At 40.0% G+C, this 13800-nt stretch overlaps 2 protein-coding genes across 2 annotated transcripts; one reads left to right on the forward strand and one right to left on the reverse strand.

Annotated features, from left to right (window-relative positions):
• Positions 1 to 1906: 1906 nt before the first annotated feature.
• kcnk1b (potassium channel, subfamily K, member 1b) lies at positions 1907 to 10234 on the reverse strand. Its single transcript, XM_085477964.1, has 3 exons — positions 9683 to 10234; positions 6726 to 7121; positions 1907 to 4685 (listed from the first exon to the last, which is right to left on the reverse strand). Exons 1-3 carry the CDS (start codon positions 10035 to 10037, stop codon positions 4429 to 4431), a joined length of 1008 nt encoding a protein of 335 aa, XP_085334090.1. The 5' UTR covers positions 10038 to 10234; the 3' UTR covers positions 1907 to 4428.
• Positions 10235 to 10307: 73 nt separating this feature from the next.
• LOC146695643 (uncharacterized) lies at positions 10308 to 13235 on the forward strand. The gene is made up of 2 exons (XM_085477965.1): positions 10308 to 12130; positions 12439 to 13235. The coding sequence occupies exons 1-2, from the start codon at positions 11739 to 11741 to the stop codon at positions 12476 to 12478; spliced, it is 432 nt and encodes a 143-aa protein (XP_085334091.1). The 5' UTR covers positions 10308 to 11738; the 3' UTR covers positions 12479 to 13235.
• The last annotated feature ends 565 nt before the right edge of the window (positions 13236 to 13800 follow it).

A 13800-nucleotide genomic window follows, 5' to 3' on the forward strand; every position in this document is an offset into this window, starting at 1 on the left:
GAAGCTGCTTAATAAAACAGAAGCACTGCACAATTAAATTGACTTTCCTTAGATATGTGCCACCTGCAGCTAGGAAAAAAACAGCAACAACAGCAATATAATATGTAGGTAGGATCGATTGTGAGGCTGGAGGGCATCACAAAATCACGGACAAACCAAGATGCAAAACAAATATTTCAAGAGTTTTGCTGTTTGCTTTATATATTTCATTGTATCTGATATTGTCTGGTCCTAAAGCCTCTATATGTTATGCAAATTCAAATCCTTTGCATGATATTGTGGGACGATTTTGATTGCAATCTTGCATATTTCAACAGCTACTAATGTCCTTTCTCTCATAAAGTTTCCCAGGAGCCTAACTATTGTTTGTTTGCTGAAATGAGAAATAGTTTCAGATTAATCACTTCTTTCGGATCCTGCAGAGCCTCGTGTTCACCTCCAGCTTGAATGACTGGCAGAAACAAAGTGTGATGAACACCCATATCCATTTTTAAGGTCATAATGGTGCATTCAAGCATATATATATATATATATATATATATATATATATATATATTTAAAAAGCCTAGAAAAGACCCTGTGGTTATTTGTTCTGCTTTTACTTTCCAATTCCTCCTACACAAAACCAGCAGAGACTGACTGCAAATTTCCCCTTCATATAATCATGTGTTTCTACAAGAGAACACAGGTGTCGGGGCACATTTCCTATGAGCTAACACTTAATTTTCCTGTGTTCAAATTTTATAGCATTTTGCATGAAATGCCTCTCATGGTCCTGGGTCTTTGAACAAGTGTTTTTGAGTTTATTACAACTTTTGTTTATTTATATATTTTCTATTTGAGTTTGCTTGGTGGTTATATTTACAACTTTATTTATTTGCTTAGGGAATTTACTCGTAAGTTCTTACATCCTCTTTGCATAACAGTTTAATTGTTCCCGCAGTGCTTTTTGTTCCATCCACTTGTGTCACTTCCCCTATATTAAGTTCGCTTACATGTTTGTTTCCCTGTTTAGTTATCACTTCCATTCTCACTTCAGTCACTTGTGGCAGTTTTTTATTTCTAGGATCTTACGTTTAGTTTTACCTTCTCTCCTGTGTCGTTGTCTTTGATTACTATCACCTACATCTCGTTACCCAGCTGTGTTCACTTACCCCCTTAATTGCTGTCTTGTGTAAAGGGAGGTCAGTGTCCCCTTTAGTCTTTGTCACATCGTGTTCTCCCAGCTATCCAATCGCCTCTGCTTATCCATTTCAGGGTTGCGGGTAGGCGGCTGTAACCTATCCTGGCCGCCGTAGGCTGAGAGTTGCCAGCCTGTTTTGGGGCTAACACAAAGAGACAACCACTGATACTTGCATTCACACCAACATCCAATGTAGAATCACCACTTAAGCTAATCCCAATAACTGCAGCGGCATCCCGAGAGAACTCACACTGACATGGGGAGACAATAAACTAGAAAGGCTCCAGCCAGATGGTGTATTTGAACCAAGGACCTTCTTGCTGTGAGAAAACAGTACTAACCACTGTTCTCAACCAGCTGCTTTGTACTTTAGATTCAGTTAGCTTGCCCAACTTTGTGTTGGATTTTGTTATTAACTTTGTTGGCTTTGGAAATTGCAATTGCAAAAATAAAGGTTAGTGTTTTGTTACATTTTTTTTTTTGCACTTTTTAAAAACACAACTTTAAAGTGTTGTGTTGCATTTTTGTTGTGTTTAATTGTGCTTAGTGCCAACATGGACAGTTTCCAATTTCGTTGTACTATTGTACTAAGTATGACTGTGAAATGACAGCAAAGAGTTATCTTATCTTATGTTATCTTATCTCACTTGTGTCATCCTAATAGCCAGCATTTTGGGTCTGTGCTTTGCAATTCATGACACAAAACAAAACAAAGAAATCCAATTAATTAATAACAAACACTTTATTTAAGACACACTTTTACAGTTTATTTGTTTCTTATTCCTATGCTGAAATGAAGTTCATGTAAAACCTTGATACACAATGGTATTCATGACAATTGTAGTCTTGCAACACTAAAGTACTTAACAAGAAATGTAAATCTATAGCATCCACCACTGAAGAGATATGTACAAAAAACTCATGAATACAAATACTCCAAACATGCCATTTCTCAGCATGAATAAATAACGTCAGTGTACTTCCATTTGTAATCCTTCATACGATGTTTATTCCCGAATCAAAGCTAGAACTACCTCACCTGATAGCCTTTGCCTTTGATATAACATGTAGGATCAAAGCCTTAGCATCAATTAGCTTAATCTGTCTACAAAGCAATTTAAACATCTTACAGTAAAAATAAGGCGAGTAACCCCCAAGTTTCAAGTTCTCCTTCTTCTTCTGAAGAAATCTGAACAAGATCAGTGTTTCACAGTTCACATGAAGGACCAGACTGGCATAAAAATAGAAAGAGAGAAAACCACTGATCTACAGAACACACTGTTGCAGATCAGTGAACCAACTCGAGTGGTAATCTTTCAGGTCATGACACCTGTATGCACTGTTCCAAACAAATGAAACTGAATTTAAAGTCAGCAGAGGAGTCAGTTTTTCTGCACTCTCACAGGGCTTTAAATGTCATGTAGCAAAAAAAAAAGGCATTAAAAAACATTACATTCAAAACCTGATGAAAAGCTGTAACCTGATGCGAAAGACGAGGTCAGAACTTTATCTCCATAAAACAGATTGTACCGGTGTCACCGTTCAGAGAAACGGGAGGTGCTGTGATTGAAAACGAGGTTTTTCATTACAGCAGCATGCGTCACTGTTTGAGCGGTCGTCTGTTTGCACCAAACAGATTAGAGGACGGATGATGACCATGAAACTACTGTATCTGACATAACACTTTCCCTCAGTCCTAAAACTCGCTCATTTAAAGTCACTTAATTCGATTTAAATCTGAGACAATGGATAAAAACTGGGATTTAGCTGCGCTCCTACTCTGGAGTTCATAATTTCCTCTTTTCCTATTGCACCGTGTATAGAAATGAATTGCTTGAATTAATTACCGAGAATATTTTGTAAACCTTCCCCACTTAATATTCAAAAACGTACACTTCTTTATTCAAACTTTGTACATACGCTAAAAAATGTGCTGTTCAACACTGTTCTTTTCTAGCTTAGAGCAACTCTCAAGTTTTACGAAGTATCCATGAACAAAAAAAAAAGTCTTTCCAATAAAAAAATTTTAAAAAATCTAAGGTTTTCAGGAATTCTTGTACTCGGGTCCTTGTGCAAACTGAGCTCTCTTTGTTGAAGGTAAAATGCCACGGGTCAGCCCTCTGCAGTTCTCTGTTCGAACCGGGCTAACGTCACATCCCTTTTCAGACACTTTAGCACATGTTAAGCCATTCAGATGAATCAATAAATTATAGTGCTTGACACAGTAAAAACTCCCAAACAGAGCTGCAGCATGAGAAAATCCACAAATGTTTTTCCCGATGTAATATGACAATGTGGAGTGCGACCGGAATATTTAACACCTCTATGAAGATGACCCAAGCAGACTTAAAAAGAGAAACAACATGCTTGTAAAGTGTTTCTAATTGGAAGTCCGCTGTGGGGGAAAAAAAGCCTGTTTTTTTAAAAAGCTTTCTCAAAACGATCATGTTCTCAGGATGTATTCTGATGTCAACCTCATAAATCCATCGTGAAAAACATAATATGCAACGAAAACAGGAACCTGAAACTCAGCAGGAGCCAATTCAACAGCGAGGAGCGCCACAAACTGTGCCGAGCAATAATCTAATTTGACTTTTAAAAAAAACAACTTTTAAATAAAAATCTGATGACACGTTTCAAGTAAACAGCTTAAAATAATTAGTTTCCTTTTAGATGTATCAACATCACTTTGAAGCATCTTCACGGCGTGGAATAATTGGAGGTGTCACATTTACATTTTCAAACATTAACCTGATTATGTACATTCCACATATCTGTCAAGCATCTCTATTTACAAGATGCACACATGTTTATGTACTATTTTAAGACAGACAACAGAGATTTGTCCTGCATTTTAGCTAAATTCAAAAAAGCCTAACTTTGAAAGTATTCCTAAATATGCAATAAATAATGCAGCTTTCAATGGTGCCGAGCGTCTGTAGGACAGAAATACAGCAGAAGGTTTTTTTCTCTTTTATCACTGCCTCTGTATTTATAGCCACTGTTACAATATTCATTTTCTGCCTTATTAATATACATAATTTTAATCTCTGCTGCGTAACACTATTGTCAGTATTGTGGTTCACTAAAGGAAAACGTTTGCTTGATCTGAGATCTGCTTGATCTCTCTTTTTTTCTTTTACGACTAAAATTTGCAGGGCTGAGTGTTAAACAAAGCCTACAGCTAAGATCTACTCATTCTCTCTGCCTCACTTCTACATTTTTAATCCCTTAATAAGTGAATTTTACTGGATCATAGGATCGTCGTTGGGAGAGGCCAGAGTCGGGACGCTAACAAACATCTGGGATTTGTCCTGGCTCTGGGTTGTGCCGCTGTTGGACACCGTAGTGAAGGAGAGTTGATCGTGTTCCAAAATGGCGAGGCGGTCGACCGGCTTCTCCTTCTTCAGGTAGAACATTTTCCTGAGCTGCTTCAGTTGTTGCAGCTCACAGAAGGTCTCCAGCACCACTAGCATGACTATGAGGCCCAAGATCAGGTAGACTGATGAGACAAAAAAAATAAGGATTAGGAGGCATATGAGTAATGATCTGCAGTGCTTAGTGTAATTAACACCATATTAAAAGCATTTTCTTTAATCCTGATGTGAAATCACTTCCCCTGGATTTAAATAGAGGTTTAAAGCCTGACTTAATCTCATACCTGCAGCATATTTATCATTTATAATGCAGCATATTTTTTCAGCATGGTAGCTGCAGATGATGTTTTGCTACTTGATACAAACCCAGTGGATTTACTCATAAACACTGTTGTTTTATGGATCAACACAAGAGGGCAGTGCAAACCATCCATGTTAACAAAAACATGGAGCATGCTTTAGAATGAAACAAAGAGAAAATGGAAAGGATAGTGTAACACTGATAGTTGGTGGTTTTTTCCATATCAAAACAGAGCCTGGCATTTGTAGGAAATGCTATTCTTTACTGTTTTTATCAGTTTAAATGCACACATACAGAATGCACTGAATAGTGCAAATCCCGAGTGCAACTCACAGAAGGAGTGGCTGCTTAACCCCAAAGGCAAGACTGAAGAGATTTTAGCAAATGAGGTAGTTTGTTCAGTATATACTAAACAAAACGCCTGCTGTTTTTTAGTTGTTCCACTTACATCACAATGGTAACACAGTTATGGTCATATCACTTCCGATGCATGTAATTCTTCACAGAGGAAGTTGTACGAATGTGTCTGGAGCCATTCATGCAAACAGACACGTTCTGTTCCTGCCTCGTCTCCTCCTACAGACTGGCACATTGTGCCTACAAATTGACGTCTATTTCTCTCTCTCTCTGGCTCTCTGACCACACACCCACATCACAAATGCTGGAGACAGTCGAGTGGAATAACATTTGACATTCGTGTGCACGCACTCCCTGATGAGACTCTATGGGTTTAAACTGAATTTCACTTTTTTGCACTCTTAACTTTAACGGTGCTGCTAAGAATATGCTGCACAAGACAACCAGAAAATGCAGGCAAGACCTTCCTGCTGTCTCCAGTAGGTTATCGTCCAGATTTAAAACTGCTCTAACCTTGTTTATTAGAATAACTAATATGGCTTTAAACACATAAAAAACATGCATATAACTGGCAATTTTAACTGAAGGTTTTAAGAAATTGAATGTGCAGACTCAAGTAGAAGGCAGTGATTACTTCTACTTTACTGTAGAAAAAGCTATATCCTAGACACCACGTGTATATGGCCCTTCTTTGATGATGACATAAAACCTACCTGCCTGTAATTCTGATGCATCCACTCACAACACGGCGCATGGTGTAATTTTCACAAACAGGTCAAAGATAGACCCAGCTAACTGTGTCACAAAGAGGCAGATCAAAGTTGGCCATATTAAAACCCGCTAAAAGTGATTTTTCTCACATCGGAAAAATAACAGCATTCGTTCTGACACATTTGCAATTTAAATGAAGTGAAGCCTGTGAGCTAATTTGGGCAGGCAACTGGCTCACCCACACATAACACTGCTCTGCTTTCATCGTACCAAACACGCCCTCCTGATCTGCTGGTCTATTTAAACAGCATAAGTTCCTGTCTCACCCTCTGACGTGTTAGTCCTGTTGCTGCCCTGCATTATCTGCTGTTTTATCCCTTACACCACCCTCAATTTAATCCATCCGTGATAATGAGCTCAAACTCTGGCCGTATTCTACAGCTGTTATTTCCAAATGAGAGTTGAACAAATAAAGACAATCTCTTTAGCATATGTTACACATTCTGACACTATGTGTGACTTGTTGAGGCTCTTTCCTCACTTTATAGCTTAATTAGGAAGCGAGTGCTGTTTTTAAGTGCAAACAAAGCAGGTCCTAGTTTATGAAGGATGTTGTAATTTTGAGAATCAGAGGCACTAAGAACGATACCGTAATCCAAAAATGTATTTTCTTAATAGTGATTAGACCAAAATAATAGATCTACAGAATAATTTAGTTATATAATATCACTAAAAAACCTCTGATAAGAATCAAAGTGGACAGTTAGCTACTAACACTCTCAAAAGCGACACTCACCAGTGATGCCCACTTTGTAGAGCTCCCTGAACTTCTGATTGGCAGCCTCTCCGGGCACGTAGTCTCCGAGGCCAATGGTGCTGAGCGAAATGAAGCAGAAGTAGAAGGACTCCAGGAAGTTCCAGTTTTCTTCCAGCGCCGAGAAGATGGCAGCAGGGATAAGGAAGAAGCAAGAGACGGCCAACATGGCGAGCACAGTGGCATGAACAATGGCCACCAGTGGCTTGGACAGGCCCCAGTGTGTGTGGATGTACGTGATCGGCCTCCGTGTGCTAAATACCATGATCCGTTGCACCACAGCAGTGAGGAATAGAAGGGTGAAGGGGATGCCGATCATGGAGTAAATAATGCAGAAGGCCTTCCCGCCGTCTGAGAGTGGTGCTGTGTGCCCATATCCTGCAGAGGAAAAACATTAAGACCATCAAAAGCTGCAGAATAATGTAGGATTGCAACGCTTCTGTAATCACTGCTATAAATCATAGTCTGTTGTTCTTTCTCCTGCCACGTCAGGTGTGACTGCAGGAAAGAACCACGCAAATATTTACCATGAAAGGCGATCTGTAAATGCACTGTAAGATTGTAGCTTGTTTGCATTTCATGGGAAGAGAGCTCAATTTAACTAACAGCAACATCCTGCATCACAGTTACTGAGTAAAACAAACATTTGGAGGATATAAAAGTTACGACTTCTTTTTTTAGTATTTTGTGGCACGCAACAAGTTTCCTTTATTTTTTTTAATGCAGTTTGTCTTGGACTTCAATCTAAATTTAAGATAACTGAACTTTTTTTTTTTAAATTTCATTTAAAAAAGTATATATATGAGCTAATTTTGACTTTTACAGCAGCAACAGATCTCAAAAGTCTGAAAAGTGAGTAGTATTTTATTCCAACTAATTACATTATTTGGCAACAGGTAGGTAACATGCTTGGGTATAAAAAGAGCATCTTATAGCGGCACAGTTTCTCAGAAGTAAAGATGCAAGAAACTGCATCTGTAATCTGTGGAACAATCTCAGAATAATGTTCCTAAACGTAAGACTGTGACGACTGTAAACATCTCATTATCTACACAGTACATAGTGTCATCAAAAGAGTCTGAAGAAGTCTCTGTGTGCAAGAGACAAGGCTACAAATCAGTAGCAGACTTCTATAATCTTCAAGCACTCAGGTGAAACTGCAATAAAAACAGGAATGATTTTGTTGTCACAATCACTGAATCTGCTCAGGAACACTTCCAGAAATCATTGTCTGCGAGCACAGTTTTCAGGTTAAAGTAGGTCCTGTCTGAGCCAAATCTCATTTTGTAAGTTTGTAACAAACGTAACAAAAAAATGTTATGTTTAAAAACAAAAACAAAAGAAAAAACATGGATACTGGATCCTCTGGATTACAGAGGAGAGGGACCATCTGGCTTGCGATCAGTTCAAAAACCTGCATCTCTGATGGTATGGGGGTGCGAACCCGTGACTATGGAACTGACATTGTGCACATCTGGGAAAGCACCACAAATGCCAAAAAAGTATGTCTCTGCAGCTGGTCTCCTCCAGATGTTTAGACTTATATTAAAAGAAGAGGGGAGGCTAAACAGTGGAAAACATGGAACCTTTGCGACCTTTTTGCAGACATGTTGCTGCAACCAAATTCAAAATGAGCAAACATTTTTCCTAAAATGATGCATTTTTAAACATTTTATTTTTTCTGTGTTTTATTGTGAATTGAGATTTGCAAATTCCAGTTCCAGCATTTATATTTTAATTGCACTTTATATTAGTATGCATACAGTCATTCCTACACCTTCTCTGCAGCCATGTTTCTGTCTGCTTAAGCTTTATCAGTATCTGTGGTCTAGTTTAAGTCATGCTGAACAACTTTGTGCTCACTTTTCTAAACTTGCATTGGTGTGAAAACATACCAGACCTAAAAAAGAGGCTGAAAACACAGGACTACCGCCTCACAACATGCAAGTGATAAAACTGTTTCCTTGTGACAAAAATCCCAAATAGTTCACCTCCACTTGTTAGTTAGCAGCTACAGTGTAACTACATCACTTCTGAATAAGACCTGCCCTAGGTAATACCATAATTGTCACTGCACATCTATTGAGTAATGTGTTTTTGTAAGGTAACAAAGGCAACAGAAAATATCCAACAATAACAGGGAGTGTCTGAGACTGAATGGTAAAATGACACGCAGGCAAAAACGCAGACCTCAGTCAGGTCCTGTTTACAGTCATCAGTTCTGTTGAGACTTAAAACAAGATAATGCGATCATTTTTTCCCATTTAGGAAGCAACTGGGGCACAGGGTCCCTTTACTACCGTGTATGTTGTAACCTCACTGCTGCCAATCTGTCAGGCTAAAGTTCTTCCTGTGCGCTGACTGATCAGCAAGGCAGGCGTGCCCTTTGTGAAGTTATCCGGGAAAAGAAATACATAACTTCTAACTTAACAAAGCTATTTCTTACACCTTGGAAAAAGTGACAGAAAACCACGTGTGTGATGCACTTGCCTAAAGCAGAATATGTGTGGCTGTCTGGGAGGGTTAAGGCCTGCTTCTCCAGCTATAGCTGTTAGAAGAAGATATTTAAATTTCTATCGCTAGCTGTAAATATATATATATTAATAATAATAATGGATTGGATTTATATGGTGTGTGTGTGTGTGTGTGTGTGTGTGTGTGTGTGTGTGTGTGTGTGTGTGTGTGTGTGTGTGTGTGTGTGTGTGTGTGTGTGTGTGTGTGTGTGTGTGTTGCAGCAAGGGTTGCTCTTTTAGAGTGGGTTAATGTGTGTAAACGGGGTTTCCGGTGTCAACATAAACGCAAAACACAAAGATTATATATTTCAAAATATAAAGTCCCGTTTGTACTAAGACCCGTTTGTGTGGCCTTGTCAGGCGCCTTTTCTGCGCTATTCTGCGCCATGCTCGGCTGCAGCATCACCCGGCCTGCCCAGGACCTACCTGTGGTGGACAGCACCGTGCTGGCGAAAAACAGCGCTGAGGTGAAGTCCCAGTTCCAATTGGCCGATGCGTTATTCAGGATGGATACCCCGTAATTGCTCGCCTCCAGCGCCTTCCTAAGAAACTGCTCCAGCCGCTCCTCGGAGAGGCAGTCATTTTCCTGGAGGAACTGCTTCTTAATGTTCCTCAGATCCTGCCGCAGGAGGTCTTCGTAGGGCAGCTCGACCGATGAGAAAACAACTGCGCCGAATATGAGATAGAGGAGGTAGCCCACCACCAGGGAGACGAAATACCACGTCGATTTGTGAGTCTGTATCAAACGCACACAGGAATTGCTGGCTAAAGACTGGAGCATTTTTAAGAGGTGTATCACACCGGTGTGATACTAAGCTACGTTTGTCTACGGTGTTAATTTGACCGTCTAACGTCCTAAATTGACAGCATATATCCTACACGCAGGGATGTAATAGAGACAAAGAGCAAAACGAGGAACCGCTTTCCCCTGACTGAAACCTGCCACTTGGTGCTTTCAAGTGCAGTCGGTAATCTCGACGTAATATCTTTACAAAAAGAGTGTTTATACTACAAACGCGTATCGAGTTGGTACGCTGTCGTCACTGGAGATCCTTTGGATAGATAAACCCCCCCAAAAGGCACATTTCTAAGAGGCTGACTCCTAATCTAAGCGTTTAGCTTTTACTCAGTGGGGGAAAATCCGAGCTTCAAGCGCTTCTGAAGGCATCAAATGATGTGGCGACGACAAAGGGCGTGTGACGCAAGAACTTCCCCTTTCTCCCCCCGCAGGTAGCCGAGCCTGTCTTTCGATTTCTATTCAAAACAATCGAGAGACGTCAGAAAAGACCACAGATGGCTGTCATGTTGGGTAGATGAAGAAACGCCCCAGTGTACCCACAGGGGGGCCTGGGGTTAACTGAGGCGTGGAGACTCAGGTCCCAAATGGCTAAATTATTATTGGCCCAGTTCTGTGACAGCCAACACTTACTTCTGTCCTACATACAGAATGACAGAATGACGGCCCATTGCTGGTCCACTCCTGGCTGCCAGATCTCAATCACATGAACTGAGGTTTGTGGTGACACAATACCTAAAATATCAAAGTTAAAGCTAATGCAGGTAGAATGGGTGTTACATCATTGTTATTAAAAATGAAACAAGAATATTTTGGAAGACATAACAACTAAATATGTCAAATAGAAGTGATATATCCAATATGTTCCATTGTAAATATATATATATATATCACCATCAGACAACATACAGTCGAAATACGCAAGGGCGACTACATCACAGTTGTACTTACTGAAGAGTGTTCTTTGCATTGATGACATAGAAAGGAAAAATACTGAGTCAAAGGTGTGGTATGGTTTACAACGATGCATCAATAGTCATTATGCATGGATTACCCTGTCAAACTTCTGCTTTTGTTTCTTTAAAGTTACCTGCCCTTCGAAAATATGTTTTGCGTTACTCGAAGTGTTTTCCTGTCACACAGCATTTTTTTTTAAAGTTTTTCAAGTGTTTAAAAGTTTTTGCGGGATTGCTTGTACAATACACCGAATAAAATCAGATTATATAAAACTCTTCACTTTGTTTCCAACGCCTGAGCAATGAGTAGCTAAATCTTTAATTGCTTCTCTTTTTCCACAGAACAGGGGAGATCCTGGTCACGTAACTGAGACCGATGGGAGAGGAATGACAATAAATTATTTATTAAAAGACTATGCAATTAACCTAGGTTAACACAAATTCAAATAAGAGCGCCACCTATCCAAATAAGACCGGTAGAGCACCCAGATTCCATTTAATTTAACGTTTTCCATTGTAACAATGGAAAAAAATTACTAAATTTACATGTACTTAAATTGCATGAAATCATTATTTTGGGCATAAATAGTTAGTTTTGAGTGTATAAATACTGAGAACTGTGCACCCAGTTAAAAATTGGCATTTCTGATAGTCACTCAGTGTTAATCCTGCATGAGGGCTCAGATTTTGCATCATACACACTTTGTAACAAGTGCAGGAATTACATTATATGATAGTGGACACGAGGAAGAAGAGGAGGCCTCATCAACCGCTGTTAATCCAGGGCCTTGAAGTGGAGAGGGTGATCAGCTTTAGGTACCTGGGTGTCTACATCTCTGAGGACCTCACCTGGTCACTGAACACCACACAGCTGATCAAGAAGGCTCAGCAGCGGCTGTATTTCCTAGGGAGGCTGAGGAAATTTGGTATGTCGGCCAAGATCCTCAGCAGGTTCTACAGCTGCATTGTGGAGAGCACCCTGATCAGCTGCATCACTGCATGGTACGGCAGCACTACTGCTATGAACCGCAAACACCTGCAGAGAGTGATAACAACTGCGGAGAAGATCATCAAGACTCCACTGCCCTCTCTGCAGAGCATCTACCATCGCAGAGTCCAGAGGTGAGCTGCCTCCATCCTCAAAGACCCCACACACCCCCAACACGGACTGTTCACACTTCTGCCCTCGGGGCGGAGGTTCAGAAGTGTGAAATCCACAACATCCAGACTCACTAACTCCTTCTTCCCCACTGCCATCAGACTCTTGAACAGCTGACCTTTTTTTGAACAGTAATAATAAAAATCTTTTGCACATCAAGTCATCCTGCAAATTAAGCCAGCATATTAAGCTAAAGCTCTTTTGCACACATCTCTGTTTGGAGATATATTTTGTCTGCTTTTCTGTCTTCATTCTGCAACATCGGCTGCAGACTACAGCTACAGGTACCTTGGTGTTCATCTGAACAATAGACTGGACTGGACTCATAACTCAGACGCCCTCTACAGGAAAGGGCAGAGCAGGCTGTACCTGCTGCGGAGACTCAGGTCGTTTGGAGTGGAGGGCCCACTCCTGAAGACCTTCTATGACTCTGTTGTGGCTTCTGCTATCTTTTATGGTGTGGTCTGCTGGGGCGGCAGCATCTCTGCTGGGGACAGGAAGAGACTGAACAGGGTGATCCGAAGGGCCAGCTCTGTTCTAGGATGCCCTCTGGACCCAGTGGAGGTGGTGAGTGACAGGAGAACGGCGGCTAAGCTGTCATCCCTGTTGGACAACATCTCCCACCCCATGCAGCAGACTGTGACAGCACTGAGCAGCTCCTTCAGTGGGAGACTGCGGCACCCACGGTGTGGGACGGAGAGATTTCGCAGGTCTTTCCTCCCCACTGCTGTCAGACTCCATAATAAAGACTTTAACTGATCAAGCACACACATCCATACATATGCAATAATACTAAGTGCAATAATCCTTTCTGTCATCATTGTATTTTTACTCAGTTGTATATAGTATTTGTATTTGTATTCTATTTTTTATCTTATTGTATATTTATTTTATCTTATTCTACTGTATATAGTATTTTATTTTATTTTCTATTCTGTACAGTTGTGTACTGTATTTATTCTTATTGTATTCTAATTTTTGCCTCATAACTTTTGCACTGTCCACTTCCTGCTGTGACAAAACAAATTTCCCACGTGTGGGACTAATAAAGGTTATCTTATCTTATCTTATCTTTATTTATTTGTACTATTTGTATTTATATGTTCTATTTCTATTGTATATGTTAATCGGCATCTGTGGATGGACAGCAAAGAAAGAATTTCATTGCACAGAGAAATGCCTTTTTGCTTGTGACACATGACAATAAACACTTTGAATCTTGAATACAGTTGCATACATCCAATCTCCTAATAAAGCATTAATTTAAAAGATGAATTTATATCTTGAGGCTCCATGTTGTGTTTGCAAAATAAAAATATTTAACTACAATCTGAAATACAGCAGGGTGTTGATGCCTTGAGTTAGCAATATGTAGATAACATAATTATATCAGCTAGAAAGTAAACCGAGTGACAACCTTTGTACTCAGTTTGAGCACTCAAACCACTTTCTATTTGCAAGTCTCATTCACACAATCCTTTTCCTTTACATCTAAGCACTTTTTCTTACATTCACACACAAACTCACTCTTTGATGGATGCAGTGGGGGTAACTTGGGGTTCAGTATCTTACCTGAGGCTATATGGACTAGAGATCAAACCATCAGTCTGATTGGTAGACAACCTGCTCTACT

The sequence above is a fragment of the Copadichromis virginalis genome, linkage group LG13, assembly GCF_057382275.1.
Source record: "Copadichromis virginalis isolate Kocher_CV1m ecotype Utaka linkage group LG13, C_Virginalis_male_GT1.1, whole genome shotgun sequence".
Lineage (NCBI taxonomy): Eukaryota > Metazoa > Chordata > Actinopteri > Cichliformes > Cichlidae > Copadichromis > Copadichromis virginalis.